This window comes from Emydura macquarii, unplaced genomic scaffold, assembly GCF_026122565.2.
Source record: "Emydura macquarii macquarii isolate MOO-44397 ecotype Brisbane River unplaced genomic scaffold, CSIRO-AGI_Emac_v2 contig_1253, whole genome shotgun sequence".
Taxonomy (NCBI): domain Eukaryota; kingdom Metazoa; phylum Chordata; order Testudines; family Chelidae; genus Emydura; species Emydura macquarii.
The window spans coordinates 78,498,089-78,522,115 of NW_027131390.1; the positions used below are offsets into that span (position 1 = coordinate 78,498,089).

The 24,027-nt window shown below is 37.3% G+C and overlaps 1 protein-coding gene across 3 annotated transcripts; it reads left to right on the forward strand.

Annotated features, from left to right (window-relative positions):
• On the forward strand, positions 1-23,495 carry GALNT3 (polypeptide N-acetylgalactosaminyltransferase 3). Of its 3 annotated transcripts, XM_067549875.1 has the most exons (11): positions 1-17; positions 426-1,037; positions 4,084-4,256; positions 5,958-6,107; positions 7,985-8,219; positions 10,788-10,905; positions 12,316-12,516; positions 16,668-16,799; positions 17,854-17,955; positions 21,490-21,642; positions 22,246-23,495. In XM_067549875.1, exons 2-11 carry the CDS (start codon positions 523-525, stop codon positions 22,366-22,368), a joined length of 1,902 nt encoding a protein of 633 aa, XP_067405976.1. In that variant the 5' UTR covers positions 1-17; positions 426-522; the 3' UTR covers positions 22,369-23,495. The 3 variants fall into 3 exon arrangements, with proteins under 3 accessions (XP_067405976.1, XP_067405977.1, XP_067405978.1); XM_067549876.1 differs by lacking the exon at positions 5,958-6,107; XM_067549877.1 differs by lacking the exons at positions 21,490-21,642; positions 22,246-23,495 and adding an exon at positions 18,768-19,053.
• The last annotated feature ends 532 nt before the right edge of the window (positions 23,496-24,027 follow it).

Here is a 24,027-nt window from a genome sequence, read left to right on the forward strand (position 1 = left end):
AGGAACTCTGCAAAGAGGTAGGGGGCAGAATTGATTTATGGTGTTTGGAGTGTGGGAGTGAACCCATGCCTATCCAATGTAACAAAATAAAATAAAACAATAATTAATAAAATGGAGGAGGAGGTGGGAGGAAGAGAGAATTAGGCGGTAACACACACCTTAGTTTTACCCAGGCTATGTATGGGATAAACAGGGTGTGGACAAAATAATTTATGATATTCCTACAACATCTGCCTAACTACATTACCTTCAGGTTGCAAAGTGAGGCACTGAAACATGAGGAAATGCCAGAATAAAGGTTGCCTGTCTAACCTTAATTTGGCCCCCTTGTTAAATCAGTTAGTATTGATTTTCACATTTTGTACTTTTGCATTGTAGTGCACATCTATAACTGCATACATATTAATACCTTTTTTAATTTACAGGTGTTTCCATTTCAAGAAACATTGTTGTGACCAGTTCGATGCTAAAGAACATCTTTAACAGACGTTTTTATAGATGTGATAAATTTTTAATACCAGAATGGCTCACATAAGAATACTAAGACGACTGTTTAAGAAACTATTTTCCCACTGGAGGCTTTGGAAGTTTAGCATTGTTGTTTTTGTTTTTTTAGTATTTTTGTTTTTATTACAAAGAGAAGTAGGTGTTCAAGATTCTAAAGATGAACAAGGGATTAAACCAATTGCGAAAAAGAAAAGTAATGTACTAGATTTCATGTTAAATGCTGTGAACAATATTAAAGATGCAAAGCCAAAAATGCAGATAAAAGCACCTGTTAGGCAAACCAATATTCCTGGAGAGAAACACTGTTTGCCAGGACATCATACGCTAGCAGAACTGAAACCCTTCTTAGAGCGACCTCCTCAGGACCCCAATGCTCCTGGAGCTTCTGGTAAAGCATTCAAAACTATCAATTTAAGTCCAGAAGAGCAGAAGGAGAAGGAGCGTGGGGATGAAAAACACTGTTTTAATGCTTTTGCAAGTGACAGAATTTCTTTGCACCGGGACCTTGGACCAGACACTCGACCTCCTGAGTATGTTGAAATCCATACATCCTGAGAGTACTTGTCAAACGTGTAGAGATCCAGCATATTTTCAGAGCCACATGTGCAGAATTTAAATACACACAACACTGTAAACGGATGTCTTGTAATGTCATCCATTTGTGGTAGAGAATAGGAAAACTCTGATTTACAGGTGGAGGTTAAGTTGAGATACAGTCAAAGCTAAAAGTTTTAGAAGGGCTTAGTCTGCATTTCTTGGTTATCTGACGTTTAGAGATTAAGTAACAGTCTAATGAGTTTATCTGATTATGATGTATGCCTCTAACCTTTTTTGGGAATTTCCTCAATTATTTTTCAAGAAAACTAAAAATCTTAAGCAAAACTTCTCTAACATGGTTTTAAAGTTTTTTTTTTAAAAAGAATTTCTAGAAAAGAATGAAGAAAATTATGTTAATAAAAGAAGCAAGATTTTTTCCAATAAAGTAGAAGCAGCAAAGTCATTGGAAAGGAGAGCAAGAGTAGTGGGTTTAATAATTCCATAGGTTTCCTTTGGAATCTTATGGAATGCAAAAGTTTTGCCAGCACAGCCCATACATTCCTTGGGCAGGCCCTTATTTGTCTTTTAGAGCACACCTTCTTTGCTTAGGTGTGCTGTAGTGGTTGTAAATTCCTTCAGCCATTAATATTGGTGTTACAGTATTGTGTTACAGTATTTCCATGCAGTTTACAATATCTATAGGTAGAAACAGGTTTACAAAATATAGAGGCCCAGGTCTGTGAGAGTTTGAAAGTGGCCTTACTTGTTGGCTCAGAGCTTTAGAATGTTCACAAGCTGTAAACTCTAAAGACTGTAAACAGTAAGCATGCAATTTACGAGATTCACAGGGATAGTCTTGTTAATCTTATAAGAAATGTGCTCCAACTGTGCGTCTTCCCAGATCTGCATGTACTATTCAGAGCTCGCAAGAAGCATAGCTTTAAAATTCTAATGTCCTCGAGCAGAATCTGTTTGACTTTCAAAAATTACAAGCTTCAGTGAATTTGTCTGCAAAGCTTCTAAGTTCTTTGAATCAGACCAATTTGTTTTTTCTTGCTTACAAACGCCACAAAATATATCAAGCAGTTTATAAAGGCCTCACAGAGCTTCCAGAGGTTCATATAATTATAGAAATAACTCCAAAAACTGGCGAGTCACTTGTGTTTAAAAATAAATTCTATACCCTACACCAAAGCGAAAACAAATGAATAAAACAAATGCAGAGTTTCTGAAAGATATTTTTCAAGTTCAGACAAAGCACAAACAGGCATTCTCAGATGCCCTCAGCAGATTTCTAGCACATCCCTAAATGAAATGCTTATGCCCACCTATTGAAGCACATAGAATGTAGCAGTGGGATTCAGAACAATTTTGTTACATATGTCACAAAGAGGAAAAAAAATCCTGGCTGATATGTAATAACTAAACACACAGAAAAATTTAAAGATTTATTTTTCCTGTGTTGCTTGAACTATTCTGAAATTTGTATATCTGTTCTCATGGAGTTTTAAGACCTCCATTATGATCTCTGAGTCATGTTTTTACAGATGCAGACACAATATATATGCCTGACAAAAATGATTGTTGTGCTGTTCCACCTGGCTGCCTGATAGTTGCCACCCACTTTTCTTTCCTCTCAAGCAAGTAGCAGTAGGAGTGCTTTTTTTCAGAGAATGGAGAGAGTGAAAGGATTTTGTAGTTCCTCTTCTGCATTGTCCAGAAGTTATGTAGCTTCTGCCCTCTCCTGCTCCCTAACCCTCCCAGTCATGGGTAAACCATAAAATATTTTCTTCCAGTAAACACACAAGATGTAAGGGTACACTCAGCCCTGAAGTGTTGTAGGACAGCAGATCTGGGACTTGTGCCCTGCTTTGCACCTGTACACAATTCCATTTCAGTATCTTAAAAACTTTAAAATGTTAATGCATTAAGCCTCATTACTCCTGTAAAGTAAGCAAGTATTAACCCCTTTTACAGATGTGGAAGCTGAAATACAGGCTACATGAGTGGCAGAGACAGGAATAGAACCCATATCTGACTCCTAGTTTGATGATTTTCAGCCCCAGACCATTCTTATTTTCAATGAACACACAAACATTTTTAATTATGGCCTTTTACCTCAGATAAAAGCTTTTCTTTTTTGTTTTGTTGCTGAGATGTTGCCAGTTATGTGGCTTTATTTGTGTGTGTTGTTTTGAAATTAGGAGTTAAACTATCTTTATATGAAAGATATAGTTAGTTCTTTCTAGATAATATACATAAATGAACTTTAATATTAGCCTAGACTTGTTAAGACATCTTGTTTACAATGTCATGCAGACAGTCAAGATTTTTAGGAACATAGGAAAGGAGTACTGGCTCAGACCGTAGTCTGTCTAATACAGAAGTCTCTCTCCAACAGCAGCCAGAACTAAATGCTTACTAAATTCCTTCCAAAACTCTTGATTTTTTCTCCTAGCATTTACTATTATAACCGGATATTCTTGTTATCCACCTGAACGTCTAATCCTTGCTAAGCTCTTGGACTCAATATCTTGTGGCAATGATTTCCACAGACTAACTGTACATTCCAAAAAGTATTTCCTTTTATCACTTTTGAATATGCCACAACCTTTCAATTTAATTGAATATCCCCTTCATTCTGTAATCCTCACTTCAATGATAAAGTAATAATGTCTAGTAGAAACTGGATGTCAGACTCTAGCTTAACATATGCATGCACAATTCCTATTGACGTCTATGGGTGATACATGGTTGTATCCGAGAGGAAAACTAGACTCCATTTCAAAGGTACTTGGACCAGAAGTGACTTAATTGCCCAAAATGATATTAATGAGGTATTAAGAATTGGCCATCAAGAATACTATTTGAGATTCTGTATATGCTCGAGGCTTGGATGGAACTGGAAATTATAAGAGGAAAAAATAAAATGTAGGTAGTTTCTCTGTTGCAAAAAAGAGGTGGTTTTTTAAATGCTGAATTGAAATTTGAGTTCATATTAAATTTTATATAATGTCTAAAATCTCTCTTAATTTTTAGATGTATTGAGCAAAAGTTTAAACGGTGCCCACCATTGCCTACTACAAGTATTATAATAGTTTTTCACAATGAAGCATGGTCTACTCTGCTAAGGACTGTTCACAGTGTGATGTATACTTCCCCTGCCATACTCCTAAAAGAAGTTATTTTGGTGGATGATGCCAGTGTAGATGGTAAGAGGGGGAAAAAAATAATCGGATTTTTTTTTTTTAAATCTCACTTTTCTTATTAAGATAACACATGGGATTAATCAATCAGTGATATCTGTTTTGCATCATTAATGGTTAGAAAGCATGAGAAAGCCACAGTTATATCTGTTTAGTGTGTGTATTTTACTTATTAATTTTAATACTGTCATGCAAAATGGAAAATAGTGTTTTTTCCCCTTCTCTTTTTAACTCCATTTGGCAAATATGGATTTCTTGTCTATTGTGCCCAGTGTTCTAAGTCTATACCCCACCAACATGAAATTAAACCATTTTAAAACCATTTTAAAATGGTTTAATACTGTTTAAATTGTGTAACAGTGCCACTGTGATTAGTGACCACACTAACCTTTGGGGAACCAAGTTATATTGCGCTTTGTAGAACAAAGAGTCTTCGGATAAAGCAACATACTACCAAATTATATAGGCTTACAATGACCTGCAAACTTTATACATGTGCCCATCTTTAGGCCTGTAAATTGTCTCATTGAAGTGTTTGAGGATAAGGGACAATATGAGAAGAAACTTTCTTTCCCACAAAATAAAAAAAGTATTAAATGACTGCATATTAAAATATCTACAGGTGGAGCTCTAGGTAATTGTCTAAATAATCGCAGGTGCTTATACTTTGGATGATTACAAAGTCAGTTTTACAGATTTGTGCACACTGAAATACTGAGGCATACATATGAAAGAACACACATTCAGATGAATGTTTCTATGGTTATTTGCAAGTCTATGAATTTGGAATATCAACAAATTTGGAGATAAGATGCATTTAATAGGAGAAGTCCACTATTAATATGGAAATGAAAGGATGCAAAGAGTAAAAAGAAAAACTAAACTTCAGAGGGAAATAAATCTTCTTAAAGGTCTTTGTTCATCAATATATTTAGAGCTCCTATTGCAGGTAAACATTTTAACTCTTGATTGTTTATGGCTGCAAGATGTGCATGTGTACCCATTTGTACATGCAAAACCTGCTCTAATGTGTATATGACTTGGTTAACTAGGTGCACAATTACTCAGTTTGCTTGCAACATTAAGATTTTGAGCACTGAACTGATTCAAATGCAAAATGCAAGCCTACTGGAAATGTCCCTTGCACTGTAAAATGCTTTTATCACTTTTTTTGTAAAGTAGACTCAGTAATGACCAACAGGAACTGCTTTTTAACTGCTCTGCAGTAAAAGTCACTCCTATCAGAGGTGAATTCATTTTTGTTTGCTTTGTAAAAAGTCCTGCTTCCACACGGCAAAATCCTTTAAAAAGTATTCTATTCCGATTTGCTTAGCCTTGCATAGGCTTTTGCCTGCTGTAGAGTCTTACAATAATTACATAGCCTGCATTAAATTTTTACTGTTGCTGTCTACCTGAGACAAGAATACTGATTTTATTTTAGACTCATCAAAATGAAATATTAGTTGTTTTCATCTTTACAGCTTTAACTATTGGGGTAGTTTCTATTCAAATACATATTTTATAAACCTCAAATTCCAAAAATATGTATAATCATATCTTATTCAGAAGAATTTAACTTTTTGAAAAGTTATGTTTTAACATACTAGCATGCAAAGTTGATCATGAAAATTAAAGAAAAAAAATCAGAGGAGTCTTAGGCAGTGGGTTCTTTCTATTGAATACCCTGAAATTGATTTCTCTTTTCAGAATACTTGCATGATAAACTAGATGAATACGTGAAACAATTTCAAATAGTTAAGGTAGTCCGACAAAAGGAAAGAAAAGGTCTAATCACTGCACGATTATTAGGAGCTTCAGTAGCAACAGGAGAGACACTCACTTTTTTGGATGCCCATTGTAAGTACATCTGTGCTATCTGTGTGATGTATAGTAGTAGTGGTAATTAACATTTCAAATATTTAGGAAATTCCATTGTGTTAATTTTATAAACCATAGTTTTCAGTTTCACTTTGTTTTAATATCCTTCTCAGTGTTAGGAATGCAAACTTTGCCTAATGTACCTTTTAATATAAAATAAGTGCGGGGAAAGTTTAATGCAGTGCTGTATAGAGGGGGTGCTCACTTTCTTGTGCCAGGGATTCTAAAGAATTTATGAAATTTAGAAAAAAAAGTGTCTAACTAAACTTGGAATCTGGGGAGGAAAAGGGGAGCATAGGCTCCTAACTATTGGAGGCTTTGCATGTGCACAAACATACATTAATTGTCATATAACATTCCTGTGCAGTAGGTAAGTATAGTTGTTCCTATTTTACATATGGTCACAGAGAGATTAAGTGACTAGACTAAGGCTGTGGCTACACTGACGGCAGCAAAGTCACTGCCGTCAGATCGATTTCTCTGGATCAACTGAGCGGTCAGTGAAGACCCGCTCAGTTGATCCAGAAATCGATGAACTAAGACCACCTTCACAAGTGGTGTAGCGCTGCGTCGATGGGAACGTGGTTCCCGTTGGCGCAGTGCAGTGAAGACGGCACGCAGAAGAGGAGCAGAGAAGTCGACGGGAGTTACACAAGTTTTTTGCGTAGCTTGCATAACTCCTGTCGAATCTCAGAGGTAAGTGTAGACAGGGTCTAAAGGTGTCAGTGTCTAGGCTGGGACTGACCCCAGGATTGAACTCGAGGTTCTTGCTATGGGTCCCTGATTTGTTCATTAGAGCTCTCACACTGCTGTGCTAACTCTCCTTGGGACCCAAGTCTACATTGGTAGCTCATCAGAGGAGGTAGCAGACTGTAGGTAGTTGGTGGTGGCTGAGAAGGAGCTTCTTTTGGATCTTGGGTACCATCAGCCACTTACCAGCACAGCCTTCTACTGTTGTGAATTGATCTGGGGTCTTGCTAAAACAGAGATCCATGGCTGTGTAGGTTTAATGAATTGCAAAGGCCATGAGCAGGTATAAGGTGAGTAAGTAATCTATAAATTGTAACAGTGACAAACTTTCAGACATGCTGATCAGTTTATGTTGGCTTAAGTTTAATGCTTTCTTCCCATCTGAATCCTAAACTACTAGGAAAGCACTAACCAACACTTTGTTTTTAAATAGTCACATTAATAACATTAGTCAGATAGATCATACTGATGAAATTTTATGCAAGAGTAGGAAAATATTTTTAAAACAATTTCAGGCATAGTCAAAATTATTTGCTAAGTATTTTAACGTTTATGAAACATTTCAAATTCTAAAATCATTGTTATGGAAAATTATTCCAAAATGCTTTAAAAGTATATTTTGTTTCTCAGTTACTTAGAATTGAATGTTCTAAATAAAATATTGGATTCACATTACACTTGATGTCACAACTTCTAGGGCTGATCCTTCATTAATTATCTTCAATCTTAGCTCTTTGATCGAAGACTGTCTGTCTTTCACTATGTGTCTCTTGTTCGCGCTTGCTCTTGTCCTAGGGCCCAGCCCAATCTTCACTTCACTCTCTCCTTCTGCTGGCTCCTTTTTTAGTAAAAGTTTGTTTTTCCAATTTTTTTTTTAATGCCAGCACTTGCCCCCCCCCCAAACACGTGATCACTTATGCCATCATCTAGGTCCATTCAGCAAGGTCCATTTGGGTGCCTCTAAGCTAACATTTAATCTTTTAAAGAAAAAGTGTGGATTCTACGAAACATGACTGTTCAGTAATTGTCTCTTAATTATACTTTCATTGTGAAGAAAAATTCCAGTGCTTCATTTAATTCTTTTTCTCTTCCCCCTATTCCCATAGGTGAATGCTTTTATGGATGGTTAGAGCCATTGTTGGCACGAATAGCTGAGAACTATACTGTTGTTGTAAGCCCTGATATTGCATCCATAGATCTTAATACTTTTGAATTCAGCAAGCCTTCTCCTTATGGACATAACCATAACAGAGGAAATTTTGACTGGAGTTTGTCATTTGGATGGGAATCTCTTCCTGAACATGAAAATAAAAGAAGAAAAGATGAAACCTATCCAATTAGGTAAACAGTTGATTGTGTAGAATATTTGAAATTCTTCAATTTGCAAGGTGTTTGCTTAAAAAAAAAAAAAAAAAAAGTTCTAATTAGCAACTTCTAAACAAAGCACTTCTTTGCCTGAGGATGAGAACAGCAATACCGGAATCAGAAGTGTTAATGTTTTATGATTTGAGCTCTTTCACTTATTGTAATCTTCTCTAGATTTTTTTTTTTTTACAAATCAGATTTTAAATACAACTTTAAAATTATAAACATAAACACATTGTCCTTCACTAGAAGTTGTTCTTAATTTCCCATAATTTCTTCCAGCAGTGGAAGCAGTGTTAGTCTGGCTACATGAGCACTTCCGTCAGTGAAGTTTTTAAACCACTACATCATCTAAGTTTGTTTTGAATGGAATTAGACAATGTGATGGTGAGAATGCCAGTAGCCAGTCTATGCTAGCACTCCCAATGGTGGATCTGCAGTAACAAGAAATTTCAGAGAGAAAAATGCTAGTGTAGAAACAGTTACAGGCTCCATAAAGAATACTGGCTGAAATGGTTTCATTGTAAGCTACTTATTTAAACTCGTATTGAGACATAGTACTTTTTCACAGCTAGATAGCAAAAATATAACAGAACCATCCCATGTGCGTTACTTAAAAAAAAAAAACTAGACAAAGGAGGACTAATAGTGTATAAATGCTCCATGTGGGTGTATTAAAATAATTTTCCTGGAATGCAAGCACATTTTCTTTGCTCTCTCTCTCTCTCTCTTTTATTATGTTTAGTTCTAAAATTCATTGCATTGGTTTGTTTAAGTGCCATGCATTCTGATATCTTAAAGAACACTTGATCTTTTGTCTGTCATAATTGAACAGTAATAGCTAATTGTTATATGCCTATTTATAGTGTGTTGTACCTTACATCTTGGGAATGTATCATAGAATTGAATGGTAGGCACATTGGAAAGCTGGGGGAGCAAGGGGAAATACATATTTTTCATTAGCTCTACTGCCTGGCCATCAGCTTTTTCTGTTTGCTCATATTTCACATCTTGAAATGCTTCAAGAATTTTTTTTTAAAATGCTAAATGGGGATTTTATGGTTGGTGACAAGATTGTTAAAATGCCCAAACTACAAAAACAAGCTTGTTCTGTATGTTGCTGTCAGGGGTAGGTACCCTCATCTCCCTTTGGGGCGTCAGGTTGTCTAGGTGTGTGAGACAGTATGGCCCAACAGCCAGAGGCAGTATGCAGCCCTTCTGAGTCAGGGCAGTGTGGCCTAGTGGCCTGAGTCAGTAGTGTCATCCAGTTCTGGGAGATAGTGGGGCTGGTTGGCCGGTTGAGGGAGTGGGGCACCACCTAGGGACATGTGGTGCCTGGGGTAGAGGGGTCATGCCCTCCCTGCTCTTCTGAGTCCCAATCCAGAGCCCTAATGGTGGCTGGGGTACTTGCAACTGAGTCAGCAGGGATCCTCCCGTAACATGCTGACTCTTCCCATGGGTCAGGGCTAGTCCCCTTCCTTGGGCTACCATCTTCTCTGATGGTGGTTTGTCAGTTGGTTGGTCCTCCGAGTCCTTCGACATGTCCAGCCTTTGCGCAGGCGGCTGCAGGCTCCGGGGTTGCTCTGGGATTCACTGGGTCTCCAGTTCTCCTGGTCCCCGGCAGTGCTGGTTCCATGGCAGAAGACTCCAGTGGGGCACCTTCCTCCTTAGTGGTCTGCCCTGAATGAGCTGGGCCGCTCCCTTTTGTATTGAGGCAGGAGTTGGAGCATGCTGGGCGGGACTTCCTCTGACCATAATTCAGGGTCAACTCCCTTGTCTCTAGTGCGGGGTAGGTCCACTCTATCACACCTGCTCATCAACTTACAAAGATGGCAGACACCCATATGCATGAGCAGCTATGTCCATAATAGGAATTTCTACATTTAGAAAGTACTTTGGCTTTCAAAATGTTTTGTAACTAAAAGTTTAGACACGCTAGGCAAACACTTTGATATACTTCAAGAACCTTTTAAATCGATGAGAAAAATAGCCTAAAAGTTATTTATGGCTACTGATCTAGAAAGTTCCACATCTGCGTAAGACTATTTTTCTTACATCTTCCTAAAACAGAGTGACACTGAACTGACATTGCACCCTTGAGAATAAAGTCAGAATTAAAATATTAAGGATCACAGAGAAGACGGCAAATGGGCAAACGGACCCTTTTTAGTATGGTTTAAAACATTTTTCTGAGCAATCCTTTTCAGAGACAATATAATTGAAATTTGCTAGAAGAATACGCAGAAAGAAAGGTGTATCTCCCCCAAATTCCAGAACCGTGATTGTGCTGAGTACCATGGTAGTGGATAGTCATATCTGGCCAGGCTTCAGGCTGAATACCAGTATGGAATACCACATACAGTGCATGATCTGTTTCTCAATACAAAGGAGATAGGCCAGACATCTTTTACTGATGCTCTTTGCCCTTTCAGCAACTTAACTGCAGAGGTATATTTATGCTGGTGAATTTCCCCGTGTAGACTAGCCCTTCGATCAGCTTAAACCTTGCAGCAGTAACTTATTTAATGGTTCCTCTTTTTGCAGAACACCTACTTTTGCTGGAGGTCTTTTTTCAATATCGAAAGACTATTTTGAATATATTGGAAGCTATGATGAAGAAATGGAAATATGGGGAGGAGAAAATATAGAAATGTCTTTCAGAGTAAGTTTAGAGATATAATCCTATGTCTGGCCTTACTTCCAGTAAATGTGTTCTCAAAAAAACCCACAACCCTTCCTTCTCCCTCCCTTTGTTATACTTATGGATGAAATAAACAGTAGGATTTTAATTAGGGGGACAAGGCAATACGCCACGTTTATTGTGAATACAGACGTTTTAGAAAGCAATTCCCCCCCCACACACACACACAGTCCTGCAGGCAGAATATAATTATTAGCCTATGAGTTGCTTGAGCCAGTCCACTGACCAGGTGGACTGAACACGAGGATGGAGGTGGGCTCTCTCAGTCATGAATTTGATGCTCTTGGATGTTTGCAGAACGAAGTTAAAGTCTTTATTTTTTTACTTTATTTTTATAGTTTTAGTTTTATTAGTTAGTTTTTATTGGGTTTATGGATGCTGTGTCATGCTGCCTCCACATCCCAGTGTGATTATCAATCACCCCCAATGTTGCAAGCATAACATTTTTTCATTCTTGTTTTACAGTTTGTTTTGTTTTTGGGGTGGACTTTTTTGGAGTTGGTTATTTTGATCTGCATTTTTGGCCATTTGGATTGTAAGATTTGTTACAATGAAGTCCTCCTTTCCTTTTTTTTGTTGCTGTTTTTTACTTTATTATTACACACTATTTATTTTTAGTTACACAAACTAACCAAGAAAAACTCAGAACAAAAATTACAACTTTAAATTAAAGCTACATTCTAACTAAATGATATGGTATTACAAAGAAAAAGTAAAAATTATTACAATCTTAAACTACTAAGGTGGAATCAGCCACCAATATGGATTATTCCACTGACATAGAATAACAAAGTACATTTACAGTAGATGTTCTTAAATCTGGGCCAGGCAGTTGCTTGTGTAACAAAAGGCCTCAGAATGTTCTTAAACAGCAAACAGAATTGTGAGGTGCTATAGGCAGAATATTGCTATAATTGTGTTAATATGTTTTTGGAAACAGAGTCCCAGGATGTTACAATCATAGTTTTTAATTTCTTTTGCTTTTTGCATACTGGTAACAAAGCAAAAGAGTTGCTCTCGGCTTACACCCTTTTTCCCCAAAACCACACTATCCGACATTAGCCTTAGTTGGCTGATTCACTAGAGTGGTCAAGGACTGAAAGAACATGAACTGAGCTACCAGTAATCTAGGGGCAGAAAATAATAGAGTAAGTAATAGGCTTGTTCACTATAGTAATAGTGTGTGTGTGTGGTTGGATTTGATATCCAAAATTTATGCTTCCAACATTCACCTGTGGATTTGAGGAGTTTTGATTAAGAAATCCCATTTGCTAATGCAATATGAACTAGAGTTCTTACGTGAGTGCTTAAGATTAAACATTATAATTTTAAAGTATTGTTTTTTGACCTTGTAAAAATTCTATCACCTAGGTATGGCAATGTGGTGGACAATTGGAGATCATGCCTTGCTCTGTTGTTGGCCATGTCTTTCGCAGCAAGAGCCCCCATACTTTTCCAAAAGGCACACAAGTGATCACACGCAATCAAGTCCGCCTTGCAGAAGTCTGGATGGATGAATATAAAGAAATATTTTACCGAAGAAACACAGAAGCAGCAAAAATTGTGAAACAAGTAGGTGGTGGTGGTGGTATTAGAAAATCACTCTTGCTGCATTGAAAGTTTTGGTGAGCAAAAGTTATTTATTGACAAAAGTAAGAATTCTAGCTATTCTAATCAGAAGTTCTAGGCAGGATATGTTTGATTTGCTCAAATATCTAGTAAATGAAGACGTTAGAACCCAATATAAGACGTGTTTCACTTACTCTTGAATTCTGATTGTTTGCTCTTTGAAGACCTAGAATTAGAGCTTGTAAGGTAGGATACTCACCATCCCCTTGTGTCAGGGTGCAATGCTGCAAGGCATCCTTGTCTCCAGCTCCTCCTGCAGACTGTTATACATCTCACTGGGTCTTCCGTGGCTCAGTCCTCCAGCCAAGTCCCATAAAGTTCAGTCCCCTCCCAGGATAACAACAAGGTCCAACTGAAAGTTCATACAGTGTCCCAACACAAAAGAGCCTTTGGCCCCCCTTTTGAGTTATTGTTAGGCCTGTCCTTTGGGGTCAGTCTTCAGATGCTTCTTGGGCTTAATATTCCTTCTCTTTGGACTTTCATGCCCCTTCCTCGGTGGCTACTTGGGGAAACCAGGCCCATTCTCTACTCTGAGTTTTGACCCCGGGGACCCTGTATGAAGCACTAGCCTTGCTTCTTCAGACATGCTACTGGTTCCCTGGGCCATGTCCTACCTCTAAGCCCCCTTGTGCTACTGCCCCTCACTGTGACTGTTTATCATAGTCTCCCTTTGGTTCTCCGGCCCCTACCTTCTTCCTAGATCCTTCCAGCTTCTCCTTTCTCTACTGAACTAATCCCTCTTTCAGTCCACAAATGTGTTTTTTTACTGAGTCTGATCCTAATTTAGGCCTCACCCACAGGCGCCTAACCCCACTTCCTGTGAGGAGCATCGTATCTGGCTTCTTGCCTGCTTAAGCTCTATCTCTGGGCTCCCCCCTGGAGCCTGACCTGCTCTCTGTGAATTTCTCTCCACAGAAGAGTCCAGTCTTCTTTCTACTGAGTTTCCTTGGATTCCTTATAAGATCCAGGTGCCTAATGAGCCTTATCTGTCTTCCCCCTCTGGCCAGGAGGCAACCAATCCATCAATCACATGCACTAACTGGCTCTTATACCCATCACCTGTTAGACAAGGAGCTCAAGCCCCATCACAGAACTGTCTGAAAAATGTTGATAATCAAAAATATGTTTTTGGTGGAGTCATAAAAAGTGAAAGATTTAACTTGTTTGTCCCAAGTATTTTTTCTGCTATATCAACAAACAGTTTTCCAGGCCTTTCATTTGATCAAAGTGCATAATTCCATTTTCACCGTCACAAAAAATGTTTTTGTTCATTAATATGGCTGTGGCAGCCATTTGAAGCAAAAACGAATGCTGGAAACTGGTAAATGGTTTCACTGCCCAAACTTTGGTTACTTTTTCATAAATCTATCCTTTTTTTTGGCAAATAATCTGTGATGGGAAAGTTTGTTGAAAAACTACAACTAAGTGCCTGAACTATGGAAATTTATCAGGCAACAATCAGGCTACAGAAATATCTTTGCCTTGAGATAGAAAAAAACATTAATTGAAATTGTTTTTTACAGCATCTACTACATCAGTGGTTCTCAGCTTGTTTTTCATTTGCGAACCCCTAAAACATTTCGAATGGAGGTGCAGAATGCTTTGGAAATCTATTGTCTGTATGTATAGTTGAATTCTGTTCAGTCAGTTTTCAGTCTAAGTCTTTTGTGGACCCCTTAGACAATGGGGGTCTGCAGACTACAGGTTGAGAACCACTGTACTACATCAAAATACACAGTAAAACGTCTAAAATAAAATAATCTGTTTAGATGCATTTTCACATTTATTAATTTTGTTTTTTAACAAAGTATCTAATGTGAGATTGAATCTTGTTTATGTGTACCTTTTTAGGCTGTAAATTGAATCATGGTTAATAACCTTGGGCCAAATTCATTCATGATGTAGCACCACTGACTCTGTTGGATGAATTTGGTCCAATATCTCTTTAATTTATCATTTGGGGTTCTATTTAAAGCACAACCTTCTGAGCTAATTGCATATTGTAAAGAAACTGATAATTCATTGTAGTAATTGATTTTTATACTGATGTTCTTAGGTTCATTTGGGCTCTGTGTTCCTGGTTTGTTGTTTGATCCAAAGAAATGTGATTTATAGCTGGAAACGATTAGTTGCAGTTGGTTACAGCTAGTATCAGGAGTGGCTTGTTAATTTTACTTGTTTTGAATACATTTACCAAATAGGTGATTCCCATTATGTGGTAAATACAAGTATGTAGGGCAGATGTGCATAATGGCTAAATGTGTGTGTTGGAGCAAGAGATGAAGTGGTGGGAGGGTTGTTAAAGCAATAATGTTGTTGCCATTCAGTTTTGCTTTAGACATTCCTCATCATACCACATCTTCTTTTCCCCAGTTGGTCTCAGTCTCTTATCCCTTACACAACAAAAACCTATTTGGGTGCCTTGCAAAGAATCTTCTCTCATTTCCTGTGCAGCTTCTGATTCTTTCTTGACCTTCCTCATGGTGCAGAATCAGAGAAATGTAGAGCTGGAAGGAACCTCGAAGTTGTCATGGTCAGCAGTGAGGCAGGACCAAGTAAACATAGACCATCCTTGACAGGTGTTTGTCTAACTTGTTCTTAAAAACCTTCAATCCTGGGGATTCCACAGCCTTCCTTGGAAGCCTATTTCAGAGTTTAATTCCCCTTATAGTTAGAATTTTTTTCCTAATATCTAACCTGATCTTCCTTGCTGATCCCCCTCAATCACAAGACTAAACACATGCCTAGGGTTTCTTTAACCTTTTTCGTAGGGCAGGTTTGTCTAAAGGTTTTTTTTTTTTGTTGCTCCCTCTGGACTTTCTCCATTTTCTCCACATCTTTCCTAAAGTGTGGCACCCAGGACTGGATGCTACTCCCAACTGAGGCCTCATCAGTGCTGTGTAGAGCGGGCCAATTACCTCCCTTGTCTTACAGACAGCACTCCTATTAATGCACCCCAGGATATTAGCCCTGTTTGCAGCTACATGACATTGTTGACTCATATTCAGTTTGTGACCACTGTAATCCGTAGATCCTTCTCAGCAGTATTATCACCTAGCCAGTTATTCTCCATATGGTAGTTGTGCATTTGATTTTTCTTTACTAATTGAAGTACTTCGCACTTATCTTTATTGAATTTCATCTTTTTAAATTCAGACCATTTCGCCAATTTGTCACGGTCATCTTGAATTCTAATCCTGGCCTCCAGAGTGCTTGCAACTCCTCCCAACTTGGTGCCATCTGCAGATTTTATAAACACACTCTCCACTCCATTATCCAAGTCATTAATTAAAATATTGAATAGTACTGGACCAGGACTGACCCCAGGGAGGCCCCACTAGATATGCCTTTGCAATTTGACAGCAGCACTCCCTACTTAAGAATGTATTCTTTCATTAGTTTTGTACCACAGATCAGAACAGAAGCAGTTTAATGCTATTTATTTCATGAACTCTACATTAACCGTACATACACATAGCATTAAACTGCACTGCTTGTATGTGTCTTTCAGTACGTTACCTTATTTAGTTCTCACCTACATTTAAACTAATTTATTGTTAACATAAACACGTCTACCTAATGTAATGTGTTGGATTTTTCTTAACATAATAAATATTTTCATGACTTGAGTGGCCCAAATTTTGGATGAAAATCGATTAAAAATAGCTTTTTATCAAAATTGGGAAATTTTCAGTAAAAATCAGTAAAAACTGAAAACAAAGGGCCTTAAATATTGCTTAAGTAGTAACTTGTCTGCCTTAATAAGCATGTGTTTCCTCTGCTCCCTGTTGCCACTCAGGACACTTATAGCACTGCTCCAGAGGAAGCATGGGATTGCTCTGCCTGTAGCCATTCAAAGTGTGTCAGGAGGTCAATAGTGCTTTTGTCTCTACAAGGCAAATAGATGCAATTTTTATGTACTAAATTATTAAATGAATTGCTGTGTTCTGTTTAAACACAGTATTTTTTTTTAAAGATATTTGTGGTTTTAGTTTTAAATGTTAAACAAAATCACACACTTGTTTAGTGCTACTCCACAGAACATTTTCATCTGTTATATAAATCTGATTTACATTTGTTTGTTTTTTCAACAGAGAACATTTGGAGACATCTCAAAAAGACTTGATTTAAGGCAGCGGCTACAGTGTAAAAATTTTACTTGGTATCTAAATAATGTTTATCCTGAGGCATATGTGCCAGATCTGCATCCTCCACTCTCTGGATTTGTGAGTGTTTTTCCAATTTTGGTTAATTTCTGTTTCACTATATAATCCTGCCGCTAAGGTTTGCCTGATTTCAAACCTAAAGTGAAAAGCAGGACTAGCCAATTTAATTGTTCATAATTCATGGTGCTAGAATTTCCCTGATTAGTATGAACAGGGATTCTTTTCTCCATATCTTGCTAGAAGAACATTCTGTAGACTGACTCTTTAACCTTGTGTACACTGGTATATTTTATGCAAATCTCCCTCCTTGCACTTGTGTAGCTCTACATGTGGCCTTTTACCTTGACTGGTGTCTCACAACCCTCTTCAGATGGTAGTAACATTAGTATTCCTACAGTTTCTAGTACTGATGTGGCTGCAGCAGCAGTGTTAGTTAAACAATGAGAGATTTTCCAGAAATTGTCAGTGTAAGTGCAGCTTTAGATAGTCTATAACATGGTTTTCAGAGAGAAATCCCTGCTCAAACTAATGAGGGAAACTGCTAGAATCCTGTTTTAGCTTTTCCCAGAACTGTCTTTGGCTCCTTCCACATTGTCTCTTGCTTGTAAATTCCTTCTCAGCATTTATCTATAAGGCCACCATGTTTTCCTCTGCCATATTACTACTTTTATGTTATAGTGCCTACAAGATATTAGCCAACTGATATTGGCTAAATTCAAATGAATTTGGGAGCAGTTAATATTTATTGTAAAAGATTTTATGTTTTAGCTGTCTCCTACAACCTTGAGGCTGCTTGTCGTCTTAGATTGTCAGCTCTTCAGGATAGGGAATATGTCTTCCTGAGTGCATGGACAGTGCCTAACCCATTGTGGGTGCTATCAGAATACAATAATGAGGTTTTGTCTAGTAAAGATAACACTTCTAGTGTGGCAGGGTTTTAGATTTAAAGGTAGAACTTTAAGTAAAAACACTAAACAGTGATTTCTAATTGTTGGCAAGTTTTTAAATAACTTAGTTATATATAAAATAACTTATGGATTCTCTGCCATCCTCCTTCCTCACTCTTAAACATCAAACGTGTATATATTTTTCTAAAAATTTGTGTTTTCTTCAGTTAAAAAATGTAGGTAGAAGTCTATGTCTGGATGTTGGTGAAAATAACCATGGTGGCAAACCATTAATTATGTATACTTGTCATGGACTTGGGGGAAACCAGGTAAAATGTTGTTATACTTAATTTTTTACGTAACTAGTCCACACAGCTATAATATATCCTTATGCAAAGCTTAATTTTCCTTCTGGTAGTATTGGCATAAATATTTTAGTATGAAGATAATCTAGTGGTTTTTGTTACCTACATTATTCTTGCATTAGAGGGTAGTAAATATAAAAATTGCAAGGAAGTTTTTTGTGATCTTTCAGTATTATGGGTCAGATCTTCAAGTTGCTTGCACAAAAATGTATGCACATGTAACTTTAGATACACAAATACCAAGATGCATTCATGCAAGTGAGAAATTGCATACATATACAATGGTATCTGTATACCTAATAAATGTGTATAATGTAGAAGTGGTTTGAAATTGTGGTAGTTAAAAGAAATAGCTTCAGGTGTCCTTACATATAATAGCAGAAACTGGCACTGTAATGATTGCTAACTATATTACAGAGGACCTTTTCTTCTGAATTTAGAAAATTGTTTGTGAAAATTTCTAGTATAACTATATTCTCAGGGAGAGTTCAACCTCCATTTCTGACTCTGAGCTACTCAGTAAGCCTTCCCTTAGTGGAATTTACGGGGGCAGTTTGATGAAAAATTTTCTGGACACGTGCAGAAAGTGCACAGAATAGACATCTCAGCCACAAGACACCAGTTTACTGTTCCGTCATGCAACTTGCAGTTCTTCTTCATTTGACTTCTCTGCAACAGAAACACTTCTCCTCCCCACCCCCGACTTTTACATTGTAAATATTATCTTGACTCTTCTTTTCTCTTCTTGCCTATACTGCTTCTTTCTCTGTCACCAGGACTCACACTGTCAAGGAGGAAGCCGGTGGGATACTGTCAGTGGGTGATCGAACAGCCAGGTCTGAGCTACCTGCCCTGTCATGCTTACAGCCTAATAGTGGGAGGTCAGAGTGGTCTGCCCTGTGCCAATAAAAATCAAGCATTTGAGAAAAATATCATTTTAAATTGCTGAATTTCTCCAACAGGAGTTCTCCTTGACACACATCTCTTGTGGGCAGGGACTGCCTTTTAATGTGTGTTCGTACAGCATAAAGCAGTGGATCTCTAATACTGACTTAGTTCTCTAGCCACTACTGTAGTATTAAATAACAACACAAAAACAAAAAAACAGTCTATGCTGCTTCCTTAAATGTTGCCTCACACAGTCAGTAGTAGTAAATGTTACTAAAACACATCGTAACTGTAAACATCAGTAGTATGTTTAATAAAAATAGTTGTAACTGACAAGTTATCTCAGTGCTGATTTGATACCTTTTTCTTTTTTTTATAATTCTCTCTCCCTCGTTTTTTCAGTAAAATCATTAGATGTTATCTATGGTATGTTCAGTTATTAACAGTACTTAGCAGCTGCACAACTTAGGGTCTGTTCCTGCACCATTAAAGTAAATGGCAATTTCCCCTATTAATTTAAATGAGAGAAGGATAAAGGTTAGATGTAGGTAGGTGCTAGCTGTCTTGCTATGTTAGGCTTTTCTATTACATAGCATTTGAATCCCATTCACTGTTACTTGCGGGATTATGATACTATACTAATCTCTTTAGAGACAACCTTGGTACAAAGGCATGGTATTAAAAGAATTGCCATACAAAGACATAATCTGCCATATCTATTTTAAGAAGTTGTCTTGGTGAAGTGAAGCAAAATTCCACATTTTTTCTGCTCCATAGTAATATTCTGAATCTTGTTAAAATTCTTTAAAGAACTGTATTTATTATAGTTGGTGCTGGTAATGATGCCTGCAGTTAAAGTTGCTCAGCACTTCCCATTATACACCCTATTTTCTGTTGCTTATAAACTTTGCCAAACTTTATTGGTTTTGGGTTGAAATTGTCCATGCTGGATGTCTGCCTCAAGCGGCCTTTTTTTTTATTTCAGAAAAGAAAAAAAAAAACGGTACAGCGGTAGCTCAGAATGAGATTAGGGAAAAGTATTTAGCACCTCAGTGTTTTGGAGCAGAGACTTGAAGTTTGATAATGTGATCATACGGGTGTCAAGTGTGTGCCTTTACCATCCCTATAAAAACCTGCCAAACTTAGGCCAACTTTCAAGGCTCTCAAAATCTGTTAAGCACATGCTCCGTAGAAAGATGTTAGAGTTTGTCAGCTACATTCCCTGAATATCCCATGTGCACTAAGCATGCTGTGTCCCAGGGCAGCAGGGGCTGAACAGGACTTTCCCTGCAATTGTTCCTCCTGGAGTTCAGGGTCTTTGTGATGCTAGGCACAGGAGCTGAAAGCAAGGAGACTGTTTTCCCTGTATTCTCAAGGCTCCCCCTGCTAGAGCCCAGGCAGTGAAGAGGAGGAGGAAGCTGAGTGACTGGAGTGCATAGGAGTGAAAAACTAAATCTAGGGGTGTAGGTTAGAGGGGAGACTGAGCTGAAAAGACTTTAAGGAGAACTTTGGGGAGGGGTGGATATGGGAGACATGAAATTGAAGGGATGAGGCAGACTTGGAGCTGATGAGGAGACTGGGATAATGAAGGAGGTGGGGATAGAGGAGGCTGAAACTGTAACAAGCACTGCCTGGAAGGACTAGGTTTTAGGTGGGGGCATTGGCAGAATTTTCTATATAGCTAGAGCACACTCCCATAATAACCCAGGATTCCTGAACCTCAGCATTCCTCTGCAGCCAGCAAATGGTTGTGAAATACATTGGCAAAATATGTGCTTACATATCCTTTTAGTGGCTAGTCTCCATAGAGGACAACCTACTATTGTTATCAGTTACTCTATGAAATCAAGTGGCTGAGATCTGTGCTGTGGACTAAAGGTTATAATCCTGCTAGTGAACCAAGTGAGAATACATTTCCAAATGGTGGAATTCTTTTTTTCTCTGTTGCTTTTTAAAAATTGGTAGTAAATTACATTTAAAAAATCTATTAAAAGTCAAGCGATCAAAAGTTAGGAAACCCCAAAATTAAAGTTGTCCATGCAACCTTAATTTGGCCCCTTTTATTAGGCAGGGGGCTGAATTAAGGTTGTAACATTTTTTTGTGTAATAAGTAACACTAGTTGTAATACTCAGTAAATTTCCATGTAAGCGAATATAGATGAATATTTTATTTATGTAAATATTTGCATTACATACATGATAAATATTTGAACTTTGATTCCATATTTAAACTGTTGGATAACAGAATGATACAATGTTGTATGCAGTGGGGATGTAGCAGTGTTGGTCCCAGGATATTAGAGAGTCAAAGTGGATGAGGTAATATCTTTTATTGGACCAACTTCTGTTGGTGAGACAGACAGGCTTTCGGGTCAGCTTTCCAGACCTGAAGAAGAGCGCTGTATAACTTAAAAGCTGACCTCTTTTGCCAACAGAAGTTGGTTCTATAAAAGATATTACCTCATGCACCTTGTCCCTCTAGAATGTTACAATGTATTTTTTAAACTTGACTTGTTTTTGTCATGAAATTTCAAGGGATGAATTTAGTTGCTGTGGTTGCTTGTTTCTACCGAATATATGTAAAAAAAAAAATTATTTTTGTTTATATAGTACTTTGAATACTCTGAACATTCTGAGATTCGACATAACATTCAGAAGGAGCTTTGTATGTATGCTTCTCAAGGATCAGTGCAGCTTCGGGTGTGTAACTACAGAGGTCAGAAAACATTCACCCCTGGAGAAGAGAAGTGGGAACTTCAAAAGGTACTTTCAAAGCAATTTATGCAATAAAAAAAGACATTTCTATTTTAACTGAAATAAAAGATTTTTTGATCAATTATGAGCTGTTAGAGTTAACATTACTTTTTACAGAAAAAGAGAAGAATGGATAGCTCAGCTCTGGGGGAGAAAACATTGATAGACATTTCCACCTTTAAGTTACAGATTAAAATACAGCCCGCTCTGTTGGCCAAACTGGCAAATGTAAAATGATAGTCTCAATCCAGTTCCAGTGGAGAAATGTCCACATTACAAAAAACTTAAACAATTGGTGCTAGTTGGCACCCATGTTGAACACTCTTGGCAGAAATGCCAAGTATCAGGTGGGCATAGAGAATGGACTTTCTCTCATCCCTAGAAGTGGCCCCTCCCTGACAACTCGACGTAAATTTGCAGGACGGTGTGGGGCAGTTTGCTGTGCCATTGTATGGTGCTTTTACCTGTTTGACTAAATAGGGCTCCAGTCTCTGAGGCTACCTGTTGGGCCCAACCCTAAAAAAAAAAAAAAAGCAGTAAATTCACAAAACTTACTAACAAATATTTAAACTTACTCTGTGTGCTTTGTTTTGTTTCCCCTCTACTCTCTAGGATCAACTTTTGTATAATGCAGCATTAAATATGTGCCTTACGGGAAACGGAGAACATCCAAGTTTGGTATCATGTAATCCATCAGATATGTTCCAAAAATGGGTTTTTGGCCAAAATAATTAAGTACTGCTACTTTATAACTAGGAAATATTTTGTTAAAAGGATACATCTGCTTTGTTAAAAGGATATATCCACTTTAAAACTGTGACCATATATGTACACTGCATTTTTAAAAATGATGCAAAGCTAGCTAACGTAAAATATTCCGAGAGCAATTTTCTTATTTAAAAAAGTATAAAACTGCTGAGTTGCAAAGATCCCTTGAGCGTTTGTTTAGAAAATACCAAAGAATATTTTGAGATCTCAACAGGCAGGAAAAATGTTTACAATCTGTTGGAAATGTAATTTCCACAATAAGCTTAGCTTTTTATATATGTTAACCACTGATGTTGTAGTCTCCTCCATTTTGGGATAAATTATAAGGTTTTATATATTCTCATTTTGTAATGATTTCAGAATTGGTCAGTGAAGGTTAGGAGATAGATCTTTGTACAGTGTCTGGAAACTATTGTGCCTTTATAGATGGTAATACTGTTTTAGCATTCAGTTGCTTGACTTACCTGCTGAGAGTTTAATTTAAGGAAAAGTAAATGAGAAAGTAAAAAATAAAAACACACTTAGCACTTCTCTCTCCAATTTTACTCAATTAATATTTGGACCCCCAAGATGAAGCCAAAGGGCAGTCTTAGCCCACTCAATTTCTAGCACATCAACCTTTCTAAAGGATTTTTTTTCTTGTATTCAGCAACTTTTATTGAAGTATGTGATTCATATATTCTTTAAATGGAAAATGTGTATTGTCCTGGTATTAATCTTGTATGCTTCTTATTTGAATCCAATACACATTACTGTTTGTGCCAGCATTTGTCACAGATTTCCTAAACTGCAGGGTTTTTTTTGTATTTGTCAGATTTCATAAATTGCAGAATATAAGCCTAGTATTTGTTGCTAGCACTCTGTTCATTACTAGTCTTTTATGCTGTAATTAAATGTTACTGTTTGTCTGCCTGTCTTAGTGATTCATGTAGTGTGTACTGTGCAGGTTCCTAATGTCTATATGCAGTTCCTTTTATGTTTTTTCCTTGTGTCTGATTTCTGTTTTTAATCATTCAGAAGGCGAGTCTAACTGTACTACAGAATTTTATAATGAAATATTGTATTTTAGTAGAAAATAAATTTGCAAGTATATTTTGGTGATATTCTGCGTGCACAGTTGCTGTTTTATTTATATTCTTCCATATATGAGTATTTTAGAAATACAGCGTTTTTCCAATGTTCTCTATTGGGTAATTAATTACATAAACTGATCTTAAACACCTTTTAAATCAGAGTTTGCCTCCAAATTTCCCCTTGCAACTATTTGTGCTGCCCCTTTCATCAATGAAAGACATCACTACTATGATCTTCTTTAGTGGTGTTATTTTCCTCTGACAAGAAATCCCTTTTCAAGAACCAAGGGTATGTGTACTGCTCTTTGTAAATTCCTAGTTTGGGAAATGAAAGCGAAACTGAGTCCTATCCTGGATCTAAGGAGACTGAGAGCATGCGGAAATTACATTTTGATAAAAGAACCCTGTTTCATAAGAGATTTGTACATCCTGATTTGGATGGATATAACTCTTAGCATTCGGTTTCTTACATAATTATTTGAGATTACAAATTAAATCAGGTTTCTTTTATCTTCTGTAATATTTGCTTAAAAATCACTATTTTTGAATATTC